The sequence below is a fragment of the Rhamphochromis longiceps genome, linkage group LG3 (genome assembly GCF_057381845.1).
Source record: "Rhamphochromis longiceps isolate RC_006_pf linkage group LG3, R_longiceps_female_GT1.1, whole genome shotgun sequence".
NCBI lineage: Eukaryota > Metazoa > Chordata > Actinopteri > Cichliformes > Cichlidae > Rhamphochromis > Rhamphochromis longiceps.
This window is the reverse complement of record NC_140559.1, coordinates 41,493,118-41,515,973: the sequence shown is the minus strand read 5'-3', so window position 1 is coordinate 41,515,973 and position 22,856 is coordinate 41,493,118. Positions and strand designations below refer to the sequence as shown.

Below are 22,856 nucleotides of genomic sequence, written 5' to 3'. Positions count from 1 at the left end.
ATAGAACAAAATCATTCTTGTAACAGTGCACATTTAGTGCATTTAGTACAGTTGGCTTCAGTTGAGGTATTATTTCAGCTTTTCTAATGCTAATCAGCTGCTCCTGTTTGTAAACCCGCTTGTTCCCATGATTACGCATCTTAACTCATCATCATTATTAATCTATGTATTACTTTTATGTATTAGTGATCTATTTGTTGTAATCATCTATCCTTGCAGTTGTTTATTACACAAAATAAATTATATTATCACACTTCTGGCCACATAGCCCTGATATTCACCGCACATGCCCATATTAACCTTAACCAGAGGGTTTAAACAACAAACCAGTGTTTACATACCATATCTGCTTCTGCCGTGGCCTGGCGGACAAAAAATTGGTAAAGGGTTCCCCGAGCTTTCATGCCCCTCGTGTTCTTCATGTGCCCACCAATAGAAGCATGCCTATGGAAAAAGTGCGCCGGCACACAGTGCAGTGCGCTTTATAGGTGTTATCGTGCACTTTTCCAGCCAGGTGTTTTCCTTTTCCCATTTCTCCCTGTACTTTTGCAGCCTTTTTTTTTTTCTTTCTCTGAGCGAACAAACATTGCTGCTCTAACGCTGGGCTCACACTGTGCGATTTTTGGCCCATTTTGAGCCGATTTTTGAGTCGTGCGACCGATTTGGTGATCAGCCCGATTTTGGCCTTCATCGTGCGTCGTGTAGTATACGTGGGGTAACGAGAAGCGATTAACACCTCACGACCAGCTCCCGATCATCAATCGCTCGTGAGGGTGTCACCGCAGCTGCTCACGCGCAAACACGTAAACGTCGGTGAAAAAGACGGAGCAGCACAGCTGTGCAGCGTGTGATCTGGACACAAGCGATGGAGGCACAACTTGTAGAACTTTGGAAAGCTCATCCGAGCCTTTTCCATGTGGCATCACAAAATTATCACGACCACAACAACCGTGAAAATAGTTGGATTTACACTGCTGCTCAATCACAGCTGCCTGATCAATGTTTTTCATTAGCAATTTAGCAAAGTTGATGTGGTGGTGTGTCTGTGTGAGTGAAAGACAGAGAGAGCGAGCGACAGATTTTCTGTTATAACCTTCATTTTATGGACGCACAGTGTGCCGTCCGAGACTTGCACCGCAGTGTCGGCGTTTGTTTCCCTGTTGGCCATGCTTGTTGTTGTGGTCATCGGTTGTCTTCCGGTATTTTCTCCGTAAGCGACCTTTCCTCAACCAATGAGATGAGCGGTAATCTGACTTGTCATACTCGAATTGTCATAAGTGTGCTGTCAGCTCATTGGTCACAAAGCAGGAGAGGGGCTGGGAATTATGTTTTCAAACAAAGCGTTAATTCCATTAAAAGTTATAGACTACTTTTGATTCTCACTGTATTACGGGACAAAGTGCGTCCCTTATTAGCTCAATACGGGACGTGTACTTTTGTTTCGAAATACGGGACGATTCCGTATTTTAAGGGACGGTTGGCAACCCTAGTGTGAGAATGCAAAAAAACAGCAAGTCTTCTGAGTTTTTTTCAGTTTTTCCTTGTCTGCTGTGGTTTTTATTTAACTACAACAAAAATGACCAATTAAACCGGTGATCTTTCTAACCGCAAGGTTCATATTTTCCATGCCATCTCTATTTGCTCCACCGGAAACAGATGAAATAAACAGAACACATTAAAACACGAGTTTTATTTAGTTTATATGGTTAAAAAAAAACGTCAGAGGCGTATAAATGACGACACTGGACGCAGCATGTTCGGGTGATGTTTTCCAACTTTACTCGTAACCCGGAAGCTCCCCCCACACACGGCCTTATGGGAACAGTAGTCTACCGCTACACCTCCTTTTAGCTAAAGACATACTTCATAACGTCTCAAACGGCTCACTAGAACAGAAATGGGGAACATCATGAAACGTGAAAATTATACACATCCCTCATTTGTTCACTTACATTTAAACAAAACACATTATTGTAAACATCTCTGACAGCTTAACCCAGCTTTGAATAAGGCATGAATGGATAACTTCAGAGAATTACACATCCAGTCTTTCAGGAGGTCTCACCACTCGACCAGATCTGGTAATAGTCCCTGTTGGTCTGAGGTGGCTCCTATTTCTCCTCAGAAAACCCCTGTCTGTTTCTACCACATAGGATCTGGGAGCACTGGCAGGTCCAACTACTGCTCCGGTAGTTCCTTCAGTGGTAATCCACACTTTCTGTCCTGACGATAGTTCCGGAAGCGGTCTGACTCTATGTCTGCGGTTGTAGTGTTTTGCCTGCTCACGCCTCCCCTCCTCATCTTTTTTGCGAAAAGCCTGTAGGTCAGGCCACTTTGGCACCAGCTTTGCCACAGCTTGTGGCAGCGTGGTCCGCAGGTGTCTCCCCATAAGCAACTGCGCTGGCGAGAGCCCATGTTCCAGTGGGGTGGCCCTGTACGCTAGCAGTGCTCTGGTGTAGTCACAGTGCTTTTTCCACAAGTCTTTAATGGTACGAACAGCGCGTTCTGCCTCCCCATTGGCTTGGGGGTACCTGGGGCTGCTCGTTTCATGTGTGAACTGGTACTCTTTGGCAAAGTGCTTGAACTGTTCTGATGAAAATTGCGGCCCGTTATCCGATACCACAGTCTCGGCAACACCATGTCTTGCAAAGGCTTCTTTTACAGCATTAATAGTGACCTCTGCAGTTGTGTGTCTCAGTTCAGCTATCTCAATGTACCTTGAGAAAAAATGAATAATCAGCAGGAAGTGTTTCTTTGACCACTCGAACAGATCCATGCCGACTTTTTGCCATGGGCGGTCGGGAACAGGAGTTGCCAGCATTGGTTCACGGCACTGTAACCTATGTTTTTGACATGTTTCGCACCTGTCTACCATTTGACATATTTGGGTTGAGATTCCCGGCCACCACACAGACTCTTTTGCTCTGGCCCTGCATTTTGAAACGCCCTGGTGGCCTTCATGCAAACGTGACAAAACCTCCGCTCTCATTTGAGGTGGTATCACAAGTCTCTCCCCTTTCATGAGAAGACCATGGACTAGATTGAAGTCCATTCTGTATTCCCAGCACCCCTTTAACTCTGGATCTAGTTTACCTTTTTCTGGCCAGCCTGTCCCACATTGATACACCACCTTTCTACACAGGTCATCCATTTCCTGCGCCAACTTAATCTCCTCCAACCTTTTATCTGTTGCTGGGAGATGGGAAACTACACCGTCCACGAAAACCTCCACCTCTTTTTCCAGCTGAAGATCCCCAGCAGAAGGAGGCCCTGCCAGCGGTGCTCGTGAGAGAGCATCAGCAGTGACAAGGTTTTTCCCTGGAACATGGACAATGGTGAAAGTAAAGCGCAGAAGCCTGAGGCGGAATCTCAGGATGCGTGGAGGCAGGTCGTCCAGGCCTCTTGTGCTCAGAAGAGGGACCAGGGGTTTGTGATCTGTGATTAGAGTGAACTGTAGGCCCATGAGGTAAGATGACAGTCGTTCACACACCCACGTTACAGCGAGCGCCTCCTTTTCTATCTGCGCGTAGCGTTTCTCTGTGTCTGTGAGACCTCTTGAGATATATGTGACCGGTCGCCAGGAGTTGTCAGACTGTTTCTGAGTGAGAACAGCCCCGACACCGTATGCCGATGCATCTGCAGCGACTCGTGTATCTGCTGAGTTGGAGTACTGAGCGAGCACTTCTGGAGAGCTTAATATCCCTTTTAGTCTCCTAAATGCTTTTTCCTGTGGCTCCCCCCATATCCACTCGTTTCTGTCTTTTAGCAGTTCCTTTAATGGTGTGGTGATTGTGGCTAGTTGTGGCATAAACTTGGCAAGATAGTTGGCCATGCCCATGAGACGGCGCACATCTCCCACACTCTGAGGCTGCGGCAGCTGCTGGATTGCTGTTATCTTGTTGGGATCAGCCTCAATGCCTTTTGCTGACACTTTGTGTCCCACAAAGATTATTAGACTTTTAGCAAACTCACACTTCTCATTCAGAGTGAGACCCTCCTTCTGAAACATTTGGCGCACACAGTGCAACCTCTGGTCGTGCTCCTGCCTGTCTCTGCCATATACAAGCACATCATCGGCGTGACAAATCACCCCTTCAAAATCTTCCAGCATCTGTGACATTCGCCTTTGGAAATGTTCCGGCGCTGATGCAATGCCAAAAGGAAGGCGGTTGAACTGAAACCTTCCAAAAGGCGTGATGAAGGTAGTGAGTGGTCTTGACTCTGGCGTGAGCGGAATTTGCCAGAATCCAGACCGGGCGTCGAGCTTTGTGAACACTTTAGCATCTTTCATCATCGCTAGTGTTTGATCTACTGCTGCTTGCTCTATCTCAATGTGATAAGGCTCCCTCAGCACGCCTAAACCTTTAAAAACGTCTGGGTATGCTGCCCTGAAATCTGTCACCAATTCCGTTACTGTGCTTACTCTGTACACAAGACCCAGAGCCTCACACGCTGGCCTGCTTAGCAGTGGCTGTACTAGACCTGACACAAGGTAGACGTCTTGAGAAACATTGCGCCCTTTCACTGCTAGCTGTGCCTCGAAGCAGCCTTTAACATTGAGTGGGTTACTGCCCGGCCCTAGTAACTTCTTTCTGGGTCTCTGCAGCTTACCATCCCTGTCTGGACTGTACAAACCCTCTGGAATAGATGTAACATCCGCCCCTGTGTCAAGTTTAAAATATACATTTTCCTCATTTAACTTGACCTTTTACACCCAGGGCTGTGACCTCCCAGTCTCTACTTCACCCAAGAACACACAATCCTCGCTGTCTGTATCTTTCGGATTTTCTGTCACTTCGCGTAGCGCTGTAGCTTCACTACTGCGACAGACCGCAGCAAAGTGCCCTTTTTTCTGACATTTTCGACACTGTACCTCTTTGGCTGGACATTCTTTCCATGAGTGTTTGTTCTTGCGACCACAGCGGCCACATTCCTTTCCGCTTTGCTTGATTGGCTTTTGTTCTTTCTTCTGCCACGTCTGCGTTTTCCCGCGTGTTGTATTTGTCCGTATTGTGTCCATGTTCAGTGTTTTCTCCACTGCCGCGCTGCTGTGAAGTATTGGTTGTTGTTTCTTTACCGTTTCGCTCTGCCTAACTTTCTCAGTGGCTTTAGCAAGAGTCAACTCTGAGTCCATTTGCAGCAGCTCCGACAGTCTTTTGTCTTTTATGTCAACTACAATTCTGTCCCTTATGAGTTAGTCTTTGAGTGCTCCAAATGCACAATTTTCTGCAAGTTTGTGCACAGCAGTGATGAACGACTTTGTACTTTCCCCTTCCTGTTGCCGTCTGGAGTTAAACTGTGCTCTTTCAAAAATTACGTTGTGTTTTCCTACGTAATGTTTGTCAAATGCCTCTTTGACAGTTGCATATTTCTTTTTATCTGCATCGCACAGTGGTAAAACTGCCGAAACATCATCAGCAGCGTCTCCTATAGCGTACAGGAGTGCATTAACTTGATACTCGTCTGATTTGTTATCAAGAGCAGTTGCAATGCGAAATCTTTCGAACCTTCTGATCCACTTTGGCCATTCGGCAGGATGAGAAAAGTCAAATGTTTCTGGGTACCGTGGTCGCCATCGTGACGTGTGGATCCCTGGCTTCCTCGCGTTCAGAATCCAAGCTTTCCGGTGCGCCGACCTCGTCAGCAGAGTGAAGCTGACCCCCCACCCACTTGAAACGTAAAGGCAAATAGGCGGAGCGGTTAGTGCTACATTTGTGCAGGTAAAATTAGCGTTTGTGCTGCTACGGTTTCCGAGATATTAAACTTTATTTTATAGGTCATTCAAAGGTCACCATCCCCCCAGACTGCTCCAAAACGGGCCAAAATGGTCTACTTTTTTAGTGCTACGTTTGTGCAGATTTGTGCAGGTAAAATTAGCGTTTGTGCTCCTGTGATTTGAGATATCCTGTTATGGTTTACTGCTGAAAAATGTCTTTTTCAAATGACCTTTCACTTTGTGTGTTCACTTGTTCAATAAAGTTCTGTTAAAAAAACCCTCTTGTTGTATTTAATAAGCTAAATTTGTAATAAGTGTATTTTTTTTAAACTTCAATTTCTTTACTTCAATCACTTTTTGTTCATGAAACCACGATGCAAATGCTTGAGTATTTATTTTTTTTAGAGTGGATTAAAAAAACTTTATTGAAAACTACATTTGAACATTTTACACTCCCATGAACACTTTTTGAGAAACGAACAAGCTAGCAGTCTTTTGCATCAAATACACATTTTCTGGCAGAAAAAACTATTTTTTGGCATTACTGTGTCTGAAGGATTCTTAGAACAGCGTTCATCTGATTTCTGAACAAGGTAAGCTTACATTTAAAATACTGAGGTTTTAGTTACTGAGTTAATACATGATATAGCTAACTGTCTGGATCAAAAGGATTTTTTTTCAATGTTAAACATTTTCAAAAATGTCCAAGAAAAAAGTTTCTAAAGCACTTTAAAACATGTAGTACACTGGACTAAAGTGCTGTACAGTACATGGGTTAAATACTCAGACTCAATTTAATAAACTCACAAATTCAATAGCTCCATCTTAAAAACAATAATTCCACAAAATATGAAAGTGTAGATTGGTGGAGAACTTGGGGGAGGGGTTGCTCCTGGCTGTATATATAGTTCAGAAATCACATTTTGCTCCATCATAATCAGTGTGTTGTTTTTTTTTAGATGCCTCGAAAGCCATCTGTAGACAAGGTTTCCATTTTTGCAGTTCTTTGCAATTCAAAAGAGGCCATAGTCCAAAATGGCAAAATAGCCACTCCAGCTGCATCAGTCTGGAAAGAGCTGAGTCAGCAGCTAGAAGACAAGATGTCAGCAAAGGCCCTGTACACTTTTGTGAAGCTAAATAGACACAACATCTGGTCAGCTTTGGAAATCAGTGATCAGGAAAGTAATAGTGAAGGAGAGTTAGATTCACATTGCATTTCTCCTGGACAAGAAAACTGTCAAGCTTTTGAACTAGAAGTCCCTTTTGAGGACTGGGTTAAATTTATTCCTGAAAAGGTTGAATACAATGACAAGTTTTCTCCTACCCAAAAAAGGGAATACACAATTTTGAAACCTGGCACTTGGACTCATATCATCAACGATCTTATATGGAAGAAGATCAAAAATACATGTACACTTGTGTTCCGTAGAGCAAAGGTCCATCCAACTGTCACCAATAAATATCTGGACATCAGAGGCGACTGTAAGGAGTGTCATGGCCAGTTAGAAATGTCATGTGACAGACAGCCAGCAATTAATAGTCCAATGGTGCTCCAGTGTTTCATGAGAAATACAGATTTCTCCCTGCACACTGGCCACTCCAAGCGGTTCATGTCTGGAAACCTGCGTGAACAGATCGCTAAAGAGCTGTGTGAGGGCAGAATGGAACCAGCTGTATGGAGGTCAGCGAGGGCAGCAGATCTGATGGATGTTGGAGATCCTGAGCCAAGCCACCTTCCAAATTTGGCCACACTGCGAAAAGCCAAACAAGAGAGAAAAGACTTGGAATTAGGAGATAAGGACCCCATTGCATCTCTGCAATTGTTAAAATATAGTGTTCCTCACAGTGGTAGCATCCGAGATATTGGACTGGACAAGTTTTTCTGTCACTACTGGAGTCAAACACAGATGCATGTTTATAAGACATTGTCAAAAAAATCTCCCCCAACTGTGTGTTTTGATGCAACCGGTTCAGTTGTGAAAAAACTGCTGAGACCAAATGGCAAATCTGGCCATATCTTCCTTTATCAAGGTATTCTGAAAGAAAACAATTGCCCCAGTGTCCCAGTGGTGCAAATGCTGTCAGAGAAACATGATGTTAATGCCATCGCAAACTGGTTGACAGAATGGATTCGTGCAGGTGCACCTGTGCCAAAGGAAGCTGTGAGTGACTTTTCTCTGGCAATTCTGGGAGCTCTGGTCAAGGCTTTCACTCCTCATCCTGATCTGAAGTCCTACCTTAATGAATGCTTTCATGTCCTTCTTGGAACCCAGTCTGCCAAACTCCCCCCTTGTTATATCAGGGTTGATGTTGCGCACTGCATCAAGATGATATGCCAGTGGGACTGCCTGAAGAAGAAAACACATCGTGTTAAAGATTTCTTTGTCAGGTCATTAGCAAAACTTCTTCAGTCTCAATGTTTGGACCATGCAAAACAGCTCCTACATGCTATCACTGTTGTGGCCCTCAGTGAGGCAGAAGGTGATGACAGTTCTGGAGCCCCTCTTCCTTCAGAAAGGTGCAAGAAATACTTGAAAGCCCAAATTGCTCAAGACTCCATCATCATTCCAGATGAACAGACGGAGGAAAGTGAGAGAGTGGATTCAGTGGATGAGATCCAGACTGACCTACGACAGTGGGTAACAGAAATATGTGAGGAGAGCAGGTCACTTGCTGCAGCAAACGGGGATAGAAATAATATTCACTTTCTCCCTGAGATTATTCCTCATATAATAAGACTGGCAAGTTACTTGCCACTCTGGACAGGAATAATGGTCCCTCTCTTCCAAAGCACCAGCATCACAGCAAGTTCAGCCACTGTTGAAGCTGAGTTCAAAAACATAAAACATGGCCTTTTCAAACATGACAACTTGCCTCTTCGAGTCGATCGCTTCATTGCTCGTCATCTTTCATTCATCGAGGGAAATATGCGGATTTGTTCTGCAAAAGAAAAGGTCAAAGATGAGGCAACAGTGGGATCACTGAAAGTCACAGATGCCAATTCTGGATCCATGACGACTCACAATGCAAAAGACAAAATAAAAATGGATGCTCACCCGTTTGTGGGATCTGATGCTGCCACAAACATTCTTCCGGCTGATGGGGATGCAGTTGAGAACTGGAGGGGCCTAGCTGTTCCACCCAAAAAAAGGAAGAGGACTTCCTACCTCTCTTCATGTACCGAATGGCTCCATGCAGATGAAACTTTTGGGGCCAAAAGAGTGAAAGTGGGATTATTAAAAAATGGAAACCTCCATCAGCCTATTAGATTAGGGGAATCGACAATCTCTGTGCTCAATACCTGTGCATTTGATGCATTTTTTCAGTGCTTATGTTGTGCCTTCTGTGACAGCTCCACATTTCAAAATGCTGTTCTGAAAGACAGTGAAAACCCAGTCCTGCAGCTGGTGAAAGCCATTGCCACAGATGGTGTGACCCAACAAACCTACAGGAGGAGAGCAGAGCTGCTTAGTGTAATGTTTGAAGCTGTCTCGTTGAGGTCTGCTGCGATCCAAATTGATGCTCAGTGCAATATCTCCGCTGTAATTGCTAAGACAATGAGGAACATCTCAAGTGTTTATTTTACCAAACACTGCTCCTCACAGCACTGCTACCTCAGCAAAGGGATGACAAGGGAAGTGCCATTTGTTTCTCCTGCCATCTCTGTCCTCAAAGAGTCTGGTATGGCTCATCTTGGCACGGCTGTGGAAGCAGGACTTGGCCTACCTGAGTCTACCTGCCTCAGGCCACTGTCCAATCCATCTCTGTGTCCATCAGAATTCAAAACAGAAGACAGCACCACAGGAAATGAGCTCTGTGCAGGGACAGTTACTCACAGCTACAACATTGGAGATATCGTGTGGATTGATACTGACCTTGCAAACCAAACAGAATTTCCACTGAATGAATTTCCCTCCAACGTGGTTCTCCAAGGAAAGTCGTTCACTTTGAGGGCATTAATTGCTTTCCATGGAAAGATGACCACTGATAGTTTGGGGCATTACACTGCATACTGCAGGAGAGCTCCATGTGTGTGGGAGTGCTATGATGACCTGGGAAATGGAGTGACAGGAGCATCTGAAAAGAAAAAAATACAACCCCATGCTGTGTTATACACAGTATAATGAGTGCTGCCTGCATTTTTCTGTTTTATTTGGTTCATTACAGTTACATGTGTTCAAATGGCTAGTGTGTGTTATCAGTAAGTTCAGTTTTGCACATAAAGTTAAAGTTCTAAATTAAAAATCTTTTAACACTCTTTTCTTTGTCAGTCTGATGCATATTTGCTTTTACACACCCAGTCACCTTCACCCGTAGCCTTGAAAGTACCCGTTCCATTTTTCTGTCAATAATTTTTCTGTATTTGTTTTGTGTTTACCTGGTGGCTTAAGTCAGGGGTCAGCATCCTTTTCATTTCAAAGGGCCCCTTTTCCCCCTGCTGCTACAAAACCTGTCTAGAGCCTAAAAAAAGAAAGAGCCTATAAATATCTAGAAAATGAGTTGTTGTATCGTGTAAGCTATGGAAATGTAAATAAAAATGCTTATTTTTAGATTTGATAAGACAATGAATCATCAAAGCTTTATAACGGAAAAAAGTATTTGTTAAAAGGAAGCCAGCTACGTGAGTCCTTTCCATAATAATTGAAAATTAGGAAAGATGGGCAACCAACTTGAAAATTACAGTAAACAGATTTGAACCTAAGAAACATTAAATCACTTTTAAAAGCCTTGTACATTCAGTGAATAGTCAATGCAGATATTTCATTTAAAAAAAAACTGTTAACAGAACCCTTTCTTGTCTTTATAATAAAAAAATGACTTACTTGGTCTTATAAGAGCCACAGTGGAGGGGCCGGAGAGCCACATGTTGCTTTAGAGCCTCAGGTTGAAGATCCCTCGCCTGGGTGCTGTGGAATATTCAGTTTTCTACACGTAGGTAACAACCTATCAAAGCAAACACTTCATTTTTTCTGAGACAGCTACATTAATAATAATGAACATATATAATTCAAAACAAAATCATAGAGGCCAACTAGGTTTGTAAAAAATAATAATAATTTAGGTATACGTGAATCACTTCACATGAAACTCAGTTTTGCCACAGAAAAAATAAAAACTTTAGCCTACCTTGTGTACGTTTCTGCACTAGTAACAAAAGAAATATCAACCTTTCCGCTGAATAAATTGTGTTCCTAAAGTGTAAACTAATAAAAGTTAATATGCAGCAAGCCTAGAAAAAGTGCAAAACTCCACAGCTGCTGAAACTCACTGCCACAGACACTGGTGTTATACAGCGTAGGCCGTGATAATTAAAATCATTATATCTCAGATACTGTAGCAGCACAAATGCTAATTTTACCTGCACAAATCAGCACAAACGTAGCACTAAAAAAGTAGACCATTTTGGTTTGTTTTGGAGCAGTCTGGGGGGATGGTGACCTTTGAATGACCTATAAAATAAAGTTTAATATCTCAAAAACCGTAGCAGCACAAACGCTAATTTTACCTGCACAAATCAGCACAAACGTAGCACTAAAAAAGTAGACCATTTTGGCCCGTTTTGGAGCAGTCTGGGGGGATGGTGACCTTTGAATGACCTATAAAATAAAGTTTAATATCTCGGAAACCGTAGCAGCACAAACGCTAATTTTACCTGCACAAATCAGCACAAACGTAGCACTAAAAAAGTAGACCATTTTGGCCCGTTTTGGAGCAGTCTGGGGGGATGGTGACCTTTGAATGACCTATAAAATAAAGTTTAATATCTCGGAAACCGTAGCAGCACAAACGCTAATTTTACCTGCACAAATCTGCACAAACGTAGCACTAACCGCTCCGCCTATTTGCCTTTACGTTTCAAGTGGGTGGGGGGTCAGCTTCACTCTGCTGACCTCGTCTCCTCCCTCCGACATGTGAGGCTCGTGCTCGACCGCGCGCGCGCACGCGCCCTGTTGCTAGCGCCGGTCACAGCCTCGGCCGCGCTTCACCTGCATGCCGGTCTTGTTCGGGTTACCGATGCGAAAACTTCTCTCGCAGTTAACTGCACTGTACTGTACTCGAAAAAGAAGAAGAAGAAAAAAACAGTGGAGACCGCCGTTCGCACTTCTGACACCACGTATAAATGATGACACTGGACGCAGCGTGTTCGGGTGATGTTTTCCCACTTTACTCGAAGCTCCCCCCACACACAGCCTTATGGGAACAGTAGTCTACCGCTACAAGAGGCACATCCCAAATCTGCCCTGTTTCATTGCACATAACAGATTAGGTGAAAAGACCAGCTGAAATAATAGAACAGAAGAAAAAGCAAGCAGATGACAATTTCAGTTTTTTAACTTTTTCTGTTATATACAAATATTTCTGTTACAACTAAACATTTGTAAGTCTGGGTGGTGATGAGACTATAAGCTGGGACCTTTCTGTGTGCAGTTTGTATGTTCTCTCTCTTCCTGTGTGGGCACAATCAGAATTAAGCATGCATTTTAGACCAACTGGTGACTCTAAATTGATGGGGTGCAAAATGAGAAACTGTGATACTGCATCTGGAAGTCAGGAGTGGCAAAGATGTATGTGAGGTGGTGCAGGAAATGCATGAGGAGAGTGAGACAGTGATGGGGTGTGCAGTTGGAGTAACGGGTGAGTTCAAGATGGTGGTGGGATTACATCAGGGATTCACTCTGAGCCCCTTCTTGTTTGCAGTGGTGATGAACAGGCTGACAGATGAGGTCAGGCAGGAATCTGTGTGGGCTATGATGTTTGCAGATGACACTGATCTGTAGTGAGAGTGTGGAGCAGGTTGATAGAGAGCCTGCAGAGGTGGAGATATGCACTGAAGAAAAGAGAAATTAAGGTCAGGAGAAACAAGGCAGAACACATGTGTGTAAATGAGAGGGAGACCAGTATAACAGCAAAGAGCAGAAGTAGTGATCGTGGATGAGTTTAAACACCTGGAGTCATCCATGCAAAGCAACAGAAAGCACACGAGAAGTAAAGAGGAGAGTGCAGGCAGGGTGGAGTGGGTGGAGACGAATATCAGTGGTGGATTGTGACAGAAAGATAGCAGCAAGAGTAAAAGGGAAGGTTTACAAGATGGTAGTGATGCTGTGATGTATGGTTTGGTGAGACAGTGGAACTGAATAAAAGACAGGACGCTGAGCTGAAGGTTTCATCATCTTCTCTCTGTGATCCCACATGAAGCTGAGCTGCAGCAGCGGTCACCTCCATCGCTGATTTCTTTGGCCGGAGGAGCTCCTAACTCCAACACCTTCCCCTTCCAGTCAGCGTCCATCACGGTGAAGAACGGGCAGACAGTCACCTTCGATGAGGTGGCGATGAAGAGAGCTCTGCAGTACTCCGCCTCTAATGGGTGAGAAATCCAGATGACAGAATCGGTCACTGCTTTGTGACAATTTTCAGAACAGCATTTCAGTTTGGATTAGAGGATTAAGACAGACACTCGTGCAGACATGTGCAGTATTTGTGTGAAAATAAAACAGATTACTATTTTATGAAAATAGATTTGTCTCGGAAACACCTGATTTCTCTTCAATGCGTAGAATACCTGAGCTGCTGACGTGGATGAAAAACCTGCAGAAGAACCTCCACAACCCGCCGACTGCTAGCTACAGCCCTGAAAGCGGGCAGATGGAGATGTGTGTGACGACGGGGAGCCAGGAGGGGCTCTGCAAGGTACTGACACCATCACCTGTAGATTTACCTGTCCATCTGACATCAGCTGAACAGCTTAGACCCACTGAAACCCTTAAGCTATAGCTTTAAAGTAAGAATCTCTATATTTTAATATAGTTTTATTTATTATAGCAGTTTTTCATGTCAAGGAAAACATTCACAGCCTGTGTCTTAGCCTCGTATGTTTGCTGGTTTTGGTGCAGGTGTTTGAGATGTTGGTCAACCCCGGAGACAATGTTCTTCTGGATGCGCCCACGTATTCGGGCACGCTCGCAGCAGTAAGAGCATTTTTCTTCTGCACAACACAAACATTGTGACACGAAGCACTGCGACCACCTTACGCTCTCATTTCCTGTGCAGCTCCATCCTCTCGGCTGCAACTTGGTAAACGTTCCCAGCGATCAGCATGGCATGATACCTGCAGCTCTGAAGGAAGTCCTGTCCCGGTGGGATCCGTCAGAGATCCACAAGCCCGGAAGCACCGCTCCCAAAATCCTCTACACTATCCCTAATGGAGGAAACCCCACCGGGGCCTCCATGACAGCAGAGAGGAAGAAGGAAGTGTATGAGGTAAGTCGTCGCCAAAGTCATACTCAGTGAGATAAATACATGCACACGCTGCAGATTTTGACTCTCTTGAGTCACGGTCGTACAAAGCAAACCAGTGAAGCGTGCACTCTGCTAATTACAGCTTGTTGTAAAGCTGCTTTCCCTGCAGATTCACTCTGACGTTTTTTATTTAAACCTCTCTTCTCTTTAATAGCTGGCCAGGCAGTACGACATGCTCATCATCGAGGATGACCCCTACTATTTCCTACAGTTTGAAAAGGTGCAAAGACAAGAGATTTTTTCTTTAAATGACAAACGGCAGCCTGTTAATCTGACCTTCATTAATAATGAATAAAGGTCACAGTTAGTTCATGTCATGTTTACTTGTGTGGCAGCCGTGGGCTCCCACGTTTCTCTCCATGGATGTTGATGGGAGGATCATCAGGACCGACTCCTTCTCCAAAATTCTGTCTTCAGGGTGAGTTTCTCAACCTTTGTGACCGTTTAGGTGGGTGGATTTGTTTTACTCCCAGTACATGTGGAACTGATGTTCCCATTTCTTGATTTGCCCTAGCGACTATGAACCTGACACATAAATTTCTTTTACGTTTGTTGGAATGAAAACGTCAGGATCCTTCAGGAACACATATATTTGGGTCCAACCCTCAAGTAAACAAACTATTTTAGCGACTAAAATGACAGAATAGGGTGATGTATGACCTGTAATATGTTCTGCAGGAATAGTTTGTTTAAATGGCTGAATATGTGTTTATCACAACTGTAGCGTTCCCTTTTGTCTATGACAGACATGTTAAATAATGTTCTAATGTACTTATTTGTGGTTCTGGCATCACATTTTTTCATCAGATCTTTATGCCATATTTGGCTGCTTTTTTTTAAGAGACTGAAACACCACCTGCCTCTAAAGGCCACCAACTGTTCATGTACACAGAGATCAGTAACAGGGAGAAAGTATTTCAGGCAGCAAACGTTGTCCAAATATGCCTGAAAGCAACAAGTTTGTCCGTGGCCTGTGTCTGAGCTCCAGCTGCTCAGTTGTGAAACTGCACACACCTCAGGATACCTTGTAATCTTGTTCTGTTAGCTGCAGTTCACAGTAAAAAAAATTTGTATTTAATGGTAAAAGTGGAAAATCAGTACTATTAATGTTAAAATAACATGTTTCCAGTGTCATGTGTTGCTCTATTGGTATTCTTGCCACATCACTGGACCCGTGAAAAGCTGTAGGAGTTATAGATTGGGGGGGGGGAAATGTCAGGAAACATTTTTATGAGTCAAAGTACCTCAAAGATCAGACACTGATGTAGCATACAGGTCTAGAAGGCAGCCCATGTGCTAAAGGGTCACTGCAGGGGTCCAGGTTCGAGTCTGCTCTCAGCCATTTTCAGTTTAGGTAAAAACGCTCAAAAATAAACTCCTAAAAAAGAAATATCACAGTGCCACATAAAAATATATGGCTCACTCACTCGCTTGAAGTTTATCTAGAAAAATCCCTCCGGTTATTTTTTTATTTATGTTTTTAACTACATGATGTGATGGCTTTGGAGAGTGGCTCCATAGTTTTTTACATATTGACCTAACAAGCAAAAGTTCCCCGGTTTGTTTCCGGGAGGAGACACGAATCCCTTTTGTGTCATCAGGCATAAAAATCTGCCAAATCAAACACAGAGCGCTACCTGCTGTGGTGAAGCCTTGTGACTAAGAGAGCAGCCAAAGGTAACGCATGGAATAACTTTTACACTTTAACCACAAATAAAAAACAACAAATGCAGTTTTTTAAACAATCGTAAGTATAGTAGTGAGGTGAATTGTAGGAAATTATAAAGATTACAGTAGTATAGTGTGTAGCTATTTCTAAAGGGGTTCAAGCAGGGTTTACTGACTTATGTTGTCGACACATTCAGCGGCTTCCAGCCAAGTGACATAGTACAGACACTCGTTTATCAAGCAACATCCTCATGGACACAAAATGTAAATATGGCACCCCAGCCTTTATCTGCACAGTAATGTGTGTTTCCAGCATTGCTTATCCAGGCTCCAGTTCCTCAGTTTCAGTGAAGTCACATTGCGAAACACAGTCTGTTAAAACAGGATCTGGTCACAGAGTGTTTACGTCTTAGGTTTAAGAGTGAAGTTGATATTTGACTCCAGGTTTTATGTACTGTGAGTGTTTCTGACTTGAATTATTCAGCTGGTTGTGTTGTTGCTTCAGACTGAGGATAGGTTTCGTGACCGGCCCCAAACCGCTTGTAGACCGGGTGGTGCTGCACATCCAGGCTTCGACGATGCACACAAGCACCTTCACACAGGTGAGAAATCTCCCACTTAACACCACCCAGAATCTCATCGTATTCACCCTGAATGGACTAAAAGAAATCTTTCAGCGTGAAGTGCTGTTGATAGTGACAGTATGCCATCACATAAAGCAGCAGTAAACACAGAGCAGGGCAGCACAGTTGCGCAGTGTGCTAGCAATGAAGCATATTTGTGAGCAGAGTCATTACTGACTTTTATACTCTGCCAGATTAAGTTCCCACCCACCAGGCACGCCTGATTTGCACAGACATAAACTCAAACCAGGCGAGGATGAGTGGTGTGCTGCTGTCACGCTACATTTAAAGCTGAAAAAGAATTTATCGCGTGTCTGAACTAGCAGAAGCAGCAGAGCAGATTTTACTCAGAAAGAAGGAGGAGAGGATTAATGAGGACCTCCAAAAGATCTGCCTCCAACCTCTTATTTAATCCTCACCTCTGCATATTCATCTAATCTAAACCAGAAATGTTATTAATCAGAGGTGTGGACTCGAGTCACATGACTTGGACTCGAGTCAGACTCGAGTCATTAATTTTATGACTTTAGACTTGACTTGAAAAAATGTTCTAAGACTTGTGACTTGACTTGGACTTTTACACCAATGACCTGGGACTTGAATTGGACTTGAACCGGTTTACTTGAAAAGACTTGATATTTTACCCCAAATATAAAATTTAACATGCATATTATATAGAGATTGAAAATGTGACGTCATTCACGGGTAGAACCGCAAAGGATTCTGGGAACTCGTGGCAAGAGGTACTAGCTCACGCAGGCTTTCAATTAAAATCAGTCACACAGCGATAAAAAGAAACACAAAAATGTCAAGAAGCTGTTGTATTATTAACTGCAATAGCCGGTCGCATGACAGCCACGGGAAGCCGACGGGTAAAGAGATCGGTTGTTATCGGATTACGTCGTTGAAGAGAAATTGTTCGAGCCATGTTTCCGAAGTAACAAAGAGGCGACGGATGGCCTGGATTGCAGCCATTCAAAGATCAAATATAACGTCCCAGAACCCTCCAGCTCACAGGTTAGTCTGCTCTAAGCATTTACACGAAGGTCAGTGTTTTTTAGTAGTTAATACGTCATTTTCTTAACATAATTGGTGATATAGGTTACAAGCAAGTCTGGCGCTGAACAGAAATTGTCGCGCTATGCTCCTTTATTTATTGTGCATAAATAGTGAATTGTCCTGACACAATATTGCGTTTCGCTTCTGTTATTATGGTACATTGACAAAAACATATGCTTTTATTCACAGGATAAAACAGTTGTTTTGTATCACTAATTGCCCAGTACGATTACAGCATACAGTATTATTGTCACTGCTACATTTCTGTGATGGGTACCAGAAATTATTTCCACTACTAATTAATTACCGTTGAGCTCAAAGGTCCTATTAATAAACGGTTAAGGAATGTATATTTATGACGACGATTTGTGAGACTGGTAAACTTATGATACGTACGATGGTCTTTACTTTCTACACGGTGCGTTTCAAGGTCCTGCACCCATCCGTCGGTAAACTGTACCTGGGCTTGTTGCAGTGACCGGAAGTTACTAAACTTCATGAGTGTGTGCACTCACTCCAAGAACCGTATGATTATAAATATGCATATAAATATGCTAAGATGAGATAGCTGACTTCATCTAACTAGCAAATGTTGTCCAGGCTATGTTGGTGATACAGTTTTTTTTAATGTGTATGATATTTTTGTCATGCGATTTTAAAGCTGGTCCTACAAGCGCATCCAAGAATAACATGCAGCTTATCTCAGAACTGTCGGTGAAAATTATTCTTGGAGCTAGGTTTAATTGAGCTGCATTTTAAAGAGGTGCAATTTCACAATTTGTGTATATTTTCTAAGTTCACTATTTTGTCATGTGTTGAGAAAAACACAGATTTTAAAATTACATGGTCTAATATTTACATTTAGCATAACTGCAACATTATTTTTTCGTTTTTTTTTTTTTTTAAAGACTCGAAAGGACTTGAAATTCAAAGTTTCAGACTTGTGACTTGACTCGGACTTTTACACCAGTGACTTGAGACTCGACTCTGACTTGCCTGACATTACTTGAGACTTGACTTGAGACTTGACTTGAGACTTGAGGATAAAGACTTGAGACTTACTTGAGACTTGCAAAACAATGACTTGGTCCCACCTCTGTTATTAATGCATGAAAGATTTAAAATGCAAACAGCTCAGGCATAAAAACCCCATGTGAGAAGGAGGAAAGTGTGCCTCTTCAACTCATTAAACTATTAATATGCAGTTTTATTATCTGCTGTACAGTCATTTTACAGTCAAATGATTTGGAGTGATGCCAATATATAATCAGAGTGCCCTGCTTTCTTTCAGCTCATGGTGTCTCAGTTGTTGCACAGCTGGGGACAGGAGGGTTTCCTCCAGCACATAGACAAGTATGTCACTTCCTGTCTGACCAGTTTGACTTGTTAAAAACTGACTTGGATCCAGTTACGTTTCCAACAGGAAATCAAACAGTTCTTTTCTTTCCTCTTGCAGGGTGATTGAGTTTTACAGGAAACAGCGAGATGCCATGATCAGCTCTGCAGACAAATGGCTCAAAGGTTTGTGCACTCACTGATGAAGCCCAAAGTATCCACATGTAAACAAGCAGTGACCTGTTCACTTTACTTCATGTTTCCTTTAAGCTGGACTCATAGACTCTATATAACAGGTGATGTAGCCACAGTCAGATCAGCTTTGATGTGTGAACACTCCAGACTGACATGAGTGATTCTGATAGGCAAACAGTAACGGCTTTTAAACATGGCCAAGCCGTGAAGGGTACCATGTTTTATATTCTAGTTCACTTTAAATTGTTCCATGCTGTATTAGGTATGTCTATAAACTAGTGGTTGAACCATAAAGTCAGCTGGTAAGCATTTAATGAGGTCAAGTTACCAATAGGGTAATTTTCTCTTTGCATCCAGAGGTGTCGCCTCCTGCTGGAAGCAACAGTCATCCTTTATATACAGTCTGTGCTTGCAAACATAAATTTAGATCTTTGATGGAAGGCTCACACCCACTGAGGCTGAAGGTGAAATCTGTTGTCAGCATACTCCGTTTTAAGGTTCCTGTATAGTTTTCTGAAGAAGAGAAACACTATTAAGCAATGACCAAGATTATTTGAGTGTGCTGAGGCCCTTTCTGTGCCTGTGTGGGTCTTTCTGGGTATGTGAATGTGGGTGTGAATTGGTGGATGACTGAATGGAGTGTAAAGCGCTTTGGGGTCCATAGGGGCTAAGTAAAGCACGATACAAATACAGGCCATTTACCATTTTACTCCAGCTTCCTCCCACAATCCAAACACCAACTCGTTAGGTTAACCGGTATTTCTAAGTTTGTGTGTGTGTGTTTCAAATTATTAGGAAAATGTCTGGTTTACAGTTGGTTTCTCAGGAAGGAAATGGATTAAACATATTTAATATTTATTATATCCCCATTAATGGAAAAAGGAAAACTTACCTCTGCATCCAGACAGCTCTGACCTTCCTTCATAACGGGCTGGAGCCAAAAGGTCATGCTGTATAAATGGAAAAGTACTGTAGTGGGGCCACACTCATATAAAAGTGTTAGTTATTTACATTCATCATAAAGCTTATGATTACTTACAATTAGACTTTGGACAGGTTGCCAGTCTGTTACAGGGCTAACACAGAGAAACAGACAACCACTGACACTCAGAGGCAGTTTAATCACCAGTTAACCTAACCCCACTAACTGCATGTCTAACTATGGGATGAAGCCAGAGTACTCACAGAGAACACACACACACACACACACACACACACACACACACACACACACACACACAAACATGCACTCCACAAAGGAAGGCCACGGCCGGCCTGTGGAGTCGAACTCTGGACCTTCTTGCTGTAAGGCAATAGTGCCGTCATCTAACAGCAGTCATTTTTGTAAAATTACTTACATTTGGCAGCAGATTCACTAACAAACCCAGAACTAAGGTGTAGTGAACTATCAGTGATTTTTGACACTTCCTCTCATCCTTCTTCATCTTCCTCAGTCACTTTTCTTGGACTTTCTGCCCAGCAGCCTTTTCAGGAACCAAAGACACTGAATCTAAGTGAGATTTTGTGGCTCACTGCACCAGCAGCCGCTAAACCAGTGACTGTCTGTCCTACTTAAAGCACTGTATGACCAAAGAGGCATTGTGAATCACAGAAAAAATGCTCAGGCACTTTTGTTTGTGTGTGTGCGTGCAGATGTAGCAGAGTGGCACACACCATCAGCAGGCATGTTCCTGTGGATGAAACTGAAGGGCATAGCTGATACCCAGCAGCTGATCATGGAGAAGGCGTTGGAGAAAGAGGTCAGTGTGAACAAACATGCAGGTGCTGTTCTCTTTTCAGGTTAAGACCTGCCTATTGAACAGCAGATACCCCAGAGGCACTTGTGTGCGTGCGTGTGCGTGAGAGGGAAAACACTTGCACAAAGGCTGCTTTACAAGCACCATCCCACACTCTGCCGAGACACAAAACCTGCATCGGCCTTGGTGCAAACATCTCCTCACAAACACACACACTCACACACAGTGTGTTTGTAATTCCATGCTACTGAATTAGCTGTGTATGAACAAGAGTGGGTACAATCGGGATTTTCCAAGGCCTCTGCACAGCAGGCTCGTGTCCTGAGTCCTGAGCATTTAAAGCCTTCATACAGCAGATAATAACACCACTGTGTCATTGGGCAGAGGAGGAATAATGGACAGCTGAATCTAAAATGAGTCTTTCAGTGCTGTCATAAATGCCACGGCGAACAGTTTACAGCCTGTGAGATCAAAACAGATACCAGAATATTTATACCCAATCCAAACTGCTATATCAGAGTGAGAAAGCTGGTTATCAGAGACAGAGAAGACAGGATGTTGACCAAACATGGAGGATATCCTGGACGTTATTCCTAGTGTTCCTCTCACTTCACATGAATAATGCCACAAATAGTAATTTTTTTTAAAAAGTTACCAAACAGAGAAAAATACGACGGTGACACAACCTGGCATAAAGGGAAACATTTGGCCTCACAGTTTGTAACCAGTACCTGAAATCCTAACAAAAAGCCTGCAGTAACTAAAATATATCACAAAGTTGTCATTTTACTCAGTGAGCTGTTTGAAAGCTAATGTAAGCTTTTTTTTGGACTTTTCTGGACTTAGACGGACACGATTGTAATTTTTATCATTTAGAGTAAAATCTGGTGACCTGCCTGGCTTTATGTTAGCTCAAGACACAGTTTGGCTGGGGTGAATGTAGGAAAAGACAATATGTAATAAGTTTTATTCCCTATGTAAAAACTGGAGATGTGTAAGAACTGGTGATACATGTTTGTGTGTGTGTGTTACAGGTCCTGCTAGTTCCTGGAGGCGTGTTCATGATCAACAGTAGTGAGCCCTGCCCCTACGTCAGAGCGGCCTTTTCTCTCAGCACACCGGAGCAGATTGATGAGGTAAACAAATGGATAAACAACCAGATAAACACATACAATCTCTACAACTCAATCTAATCTTGTATTTCTTTCCCCACCAGGCTTTGAAAAGACTCTCTGCGCTCATCAAAGAGGCTTTGTGATGGTTTATTCGTCCTTGGCAGATGCAGGATTTTTTAAATATGTGGTTGAAGGGCTTAGTTTAGATTTAATAGTGCGTTCTTATGACTGTCAAAATTATAGTGTTACAAGCCCAAAATCAGGACCTACACAGAAAAAACTATAGGTGTGCTGACTGGGTGAAGAAGGTATCTGATCATTTGAGTGATGCCCGCCTTCCTCAGCTCAGAGTTTGTTTAGCAGACCAAGAAATCGGTACAGCACACCCTAAACGCTTAATGAAGTTCTTCTAAATCTAGTTTTTCCAAATCTAACCATCACCCATCACAGAGACGTCATAATCTCTGGGATGAATTCATGTTAACAAACAGATCATTTTCCAGAAGAAAAATGATCCCTTTCTTAGCGAGCAGGAAGTCAGAGAGCTCCGTCTTAACAGTTCTTGATATAATTATTTTAAAGTAGACCAGAGGCCTCTGCGACAAAGCAAGATTTAGGTTTATCTGGGTAACTTCAAGGTTAGCCCTGAGTTTTGTGTACTATGAAAGTGGTTCACTTTCATGCTGAAACATTCAAGCAAGTAAGTAATACAAAGGGAAACGGAGAAGGACGAGGTGGAGGGAGGAACAGAAAACGAAACCCTGAAAACACTAAACATAAATAAACTAAAACTAGGAACTGAAACCACGTAGAAAAAGCAAGGACTCAACTCCAAGAAAGAAGAATACAACAAGACCTGAAGCACCACATAGCTGAATCGAAACCTCAGCACAGCAGCAACCTCAAACTAAGAGGATCAGAATATCCAACACATTAAAAACCCTCTAAAGAAACTCTGACCCCTGGGACCCAAACCAGGGCAAACATGGCAGACACAGCCTCACTGCTGTATAATGAACAATGGCTACACAAACTCATTACTGCATGAGAACATGGTTTTATCTCATCTGTGAAATAAAGTAAGGACTTT

General features: G+C 43.0%; 2 protein-coding genes and 1 long non-coding RNA gene across 9 annotated transcripts in view; 1 reads left to right on the top strand and 2 right to left on the bottom strand.

Moving 5' to 3' along the window:
- ino80b (INO80 complex subunit B) overlaps positions 1–5,440 on the bottom strand; it is a 14,575-nt gene extending 9,135 nt beyond the window's left edge. The window contains exon 1 of the mRNA XM_085398089.1: positions 4,874–5,440. Coding sequence (XP_085254215.1) covers positions 4,874–4,931 — 58 coding nt within the window. The 5' untranslated portion in view covers positions 4,932–5,440. The remainder of the gene's footprint in view (positions 1–4,873) is intronic.
- The window catches only part of aadat (aminoadipate aminotransferase), a 24,520-nt gene extending 1,664 nt beyond the window's left edge, over positions 1–22,856 (top strand). For 2 of the 3 annotated variants that reach the window (XM_085398061.1, XM_085398066.1), the window contains exons 3-14: positions 12,914–13,082; positions 13,273–13,405; positions 13,609–13,683; positions 13,766–13,975; positions 14,169–14,234; positions 14,350–14,432; positions 16,188–16,284; positions 18,656–18,717; positions 18,821–18,885; positions 20,548–20,654; positions 21,686–21,787; positions 21,868–22,856. In XM_085398061.1, coding sequence (XP_085254187.1) covers positions 12,914–13,082; positions 13,273–13,405; positions 13,609–13,683; positions 13,766–13,975; positions 14,169–14,234; positions 14,350–14,432; positions 16,188–16,284; positions 18,656–18,717; positions 18,821–18,885; positions 20,548–20,654; positions 21,686–21,787; positions 21,868–21,909 — 1,211 coding nt within the window. In that variant the 3' untranslated portion in view covers positions 21,910–22,856. Of the gene's footprint in view, positions 1–11,686; positions 11,866–12,913; positions 13,083–13,272; positions 13,406–13,608; positions 13,684–13,765; positions 13,976–14,168; positions 14,235–14,349; positions 14,433–16,187; positions 16,285–18,655; positions 18,718–18,820; positions 18,886–20,547; positions 20,655–21,685; positions 21,788–21,867 lie in introns of those variants that run through there. The other variant, XM_085398069.1, reaches the window with a different exon arrangement.
- Positions 6,158–11,531, bottom strand: LOC146674705 (uncharacterized). Of its 5 annotated transcripts, none has more exons than XR_014909591.1 (10): positions 10,540–10,667; positions 10,095–10,177; positions 9,592–9,793; positions 9,331–9,480; positions 9,018–9,161; positions 8,773–8,920; positions 8,591–8,656; positions 8,162–8,343; positions 7,954–8,064; positions 6,158–7,467 (listed from the first exon to the last, which is right to left on the bottom strand). It is a non-coding gene; the product is annotated as an uncharacterized LOC146674705 (long non-coding RNA). The 5 variants fall into 5 exon arrangements; XR_014909590.1 differs by lacking the exon at positions 6,158–7,467 and adding an exon at positions 11,517–11,531 and having other exon boundaries at positions 7,563–8,064; positions 10,540–10,660; XR_014909592.1 differs by lacking the exon at positions 6,158–7,467 and having other exon boundaries at positions 7,563–8,064; positions 9,303–9,480; positions 10,540–10,671.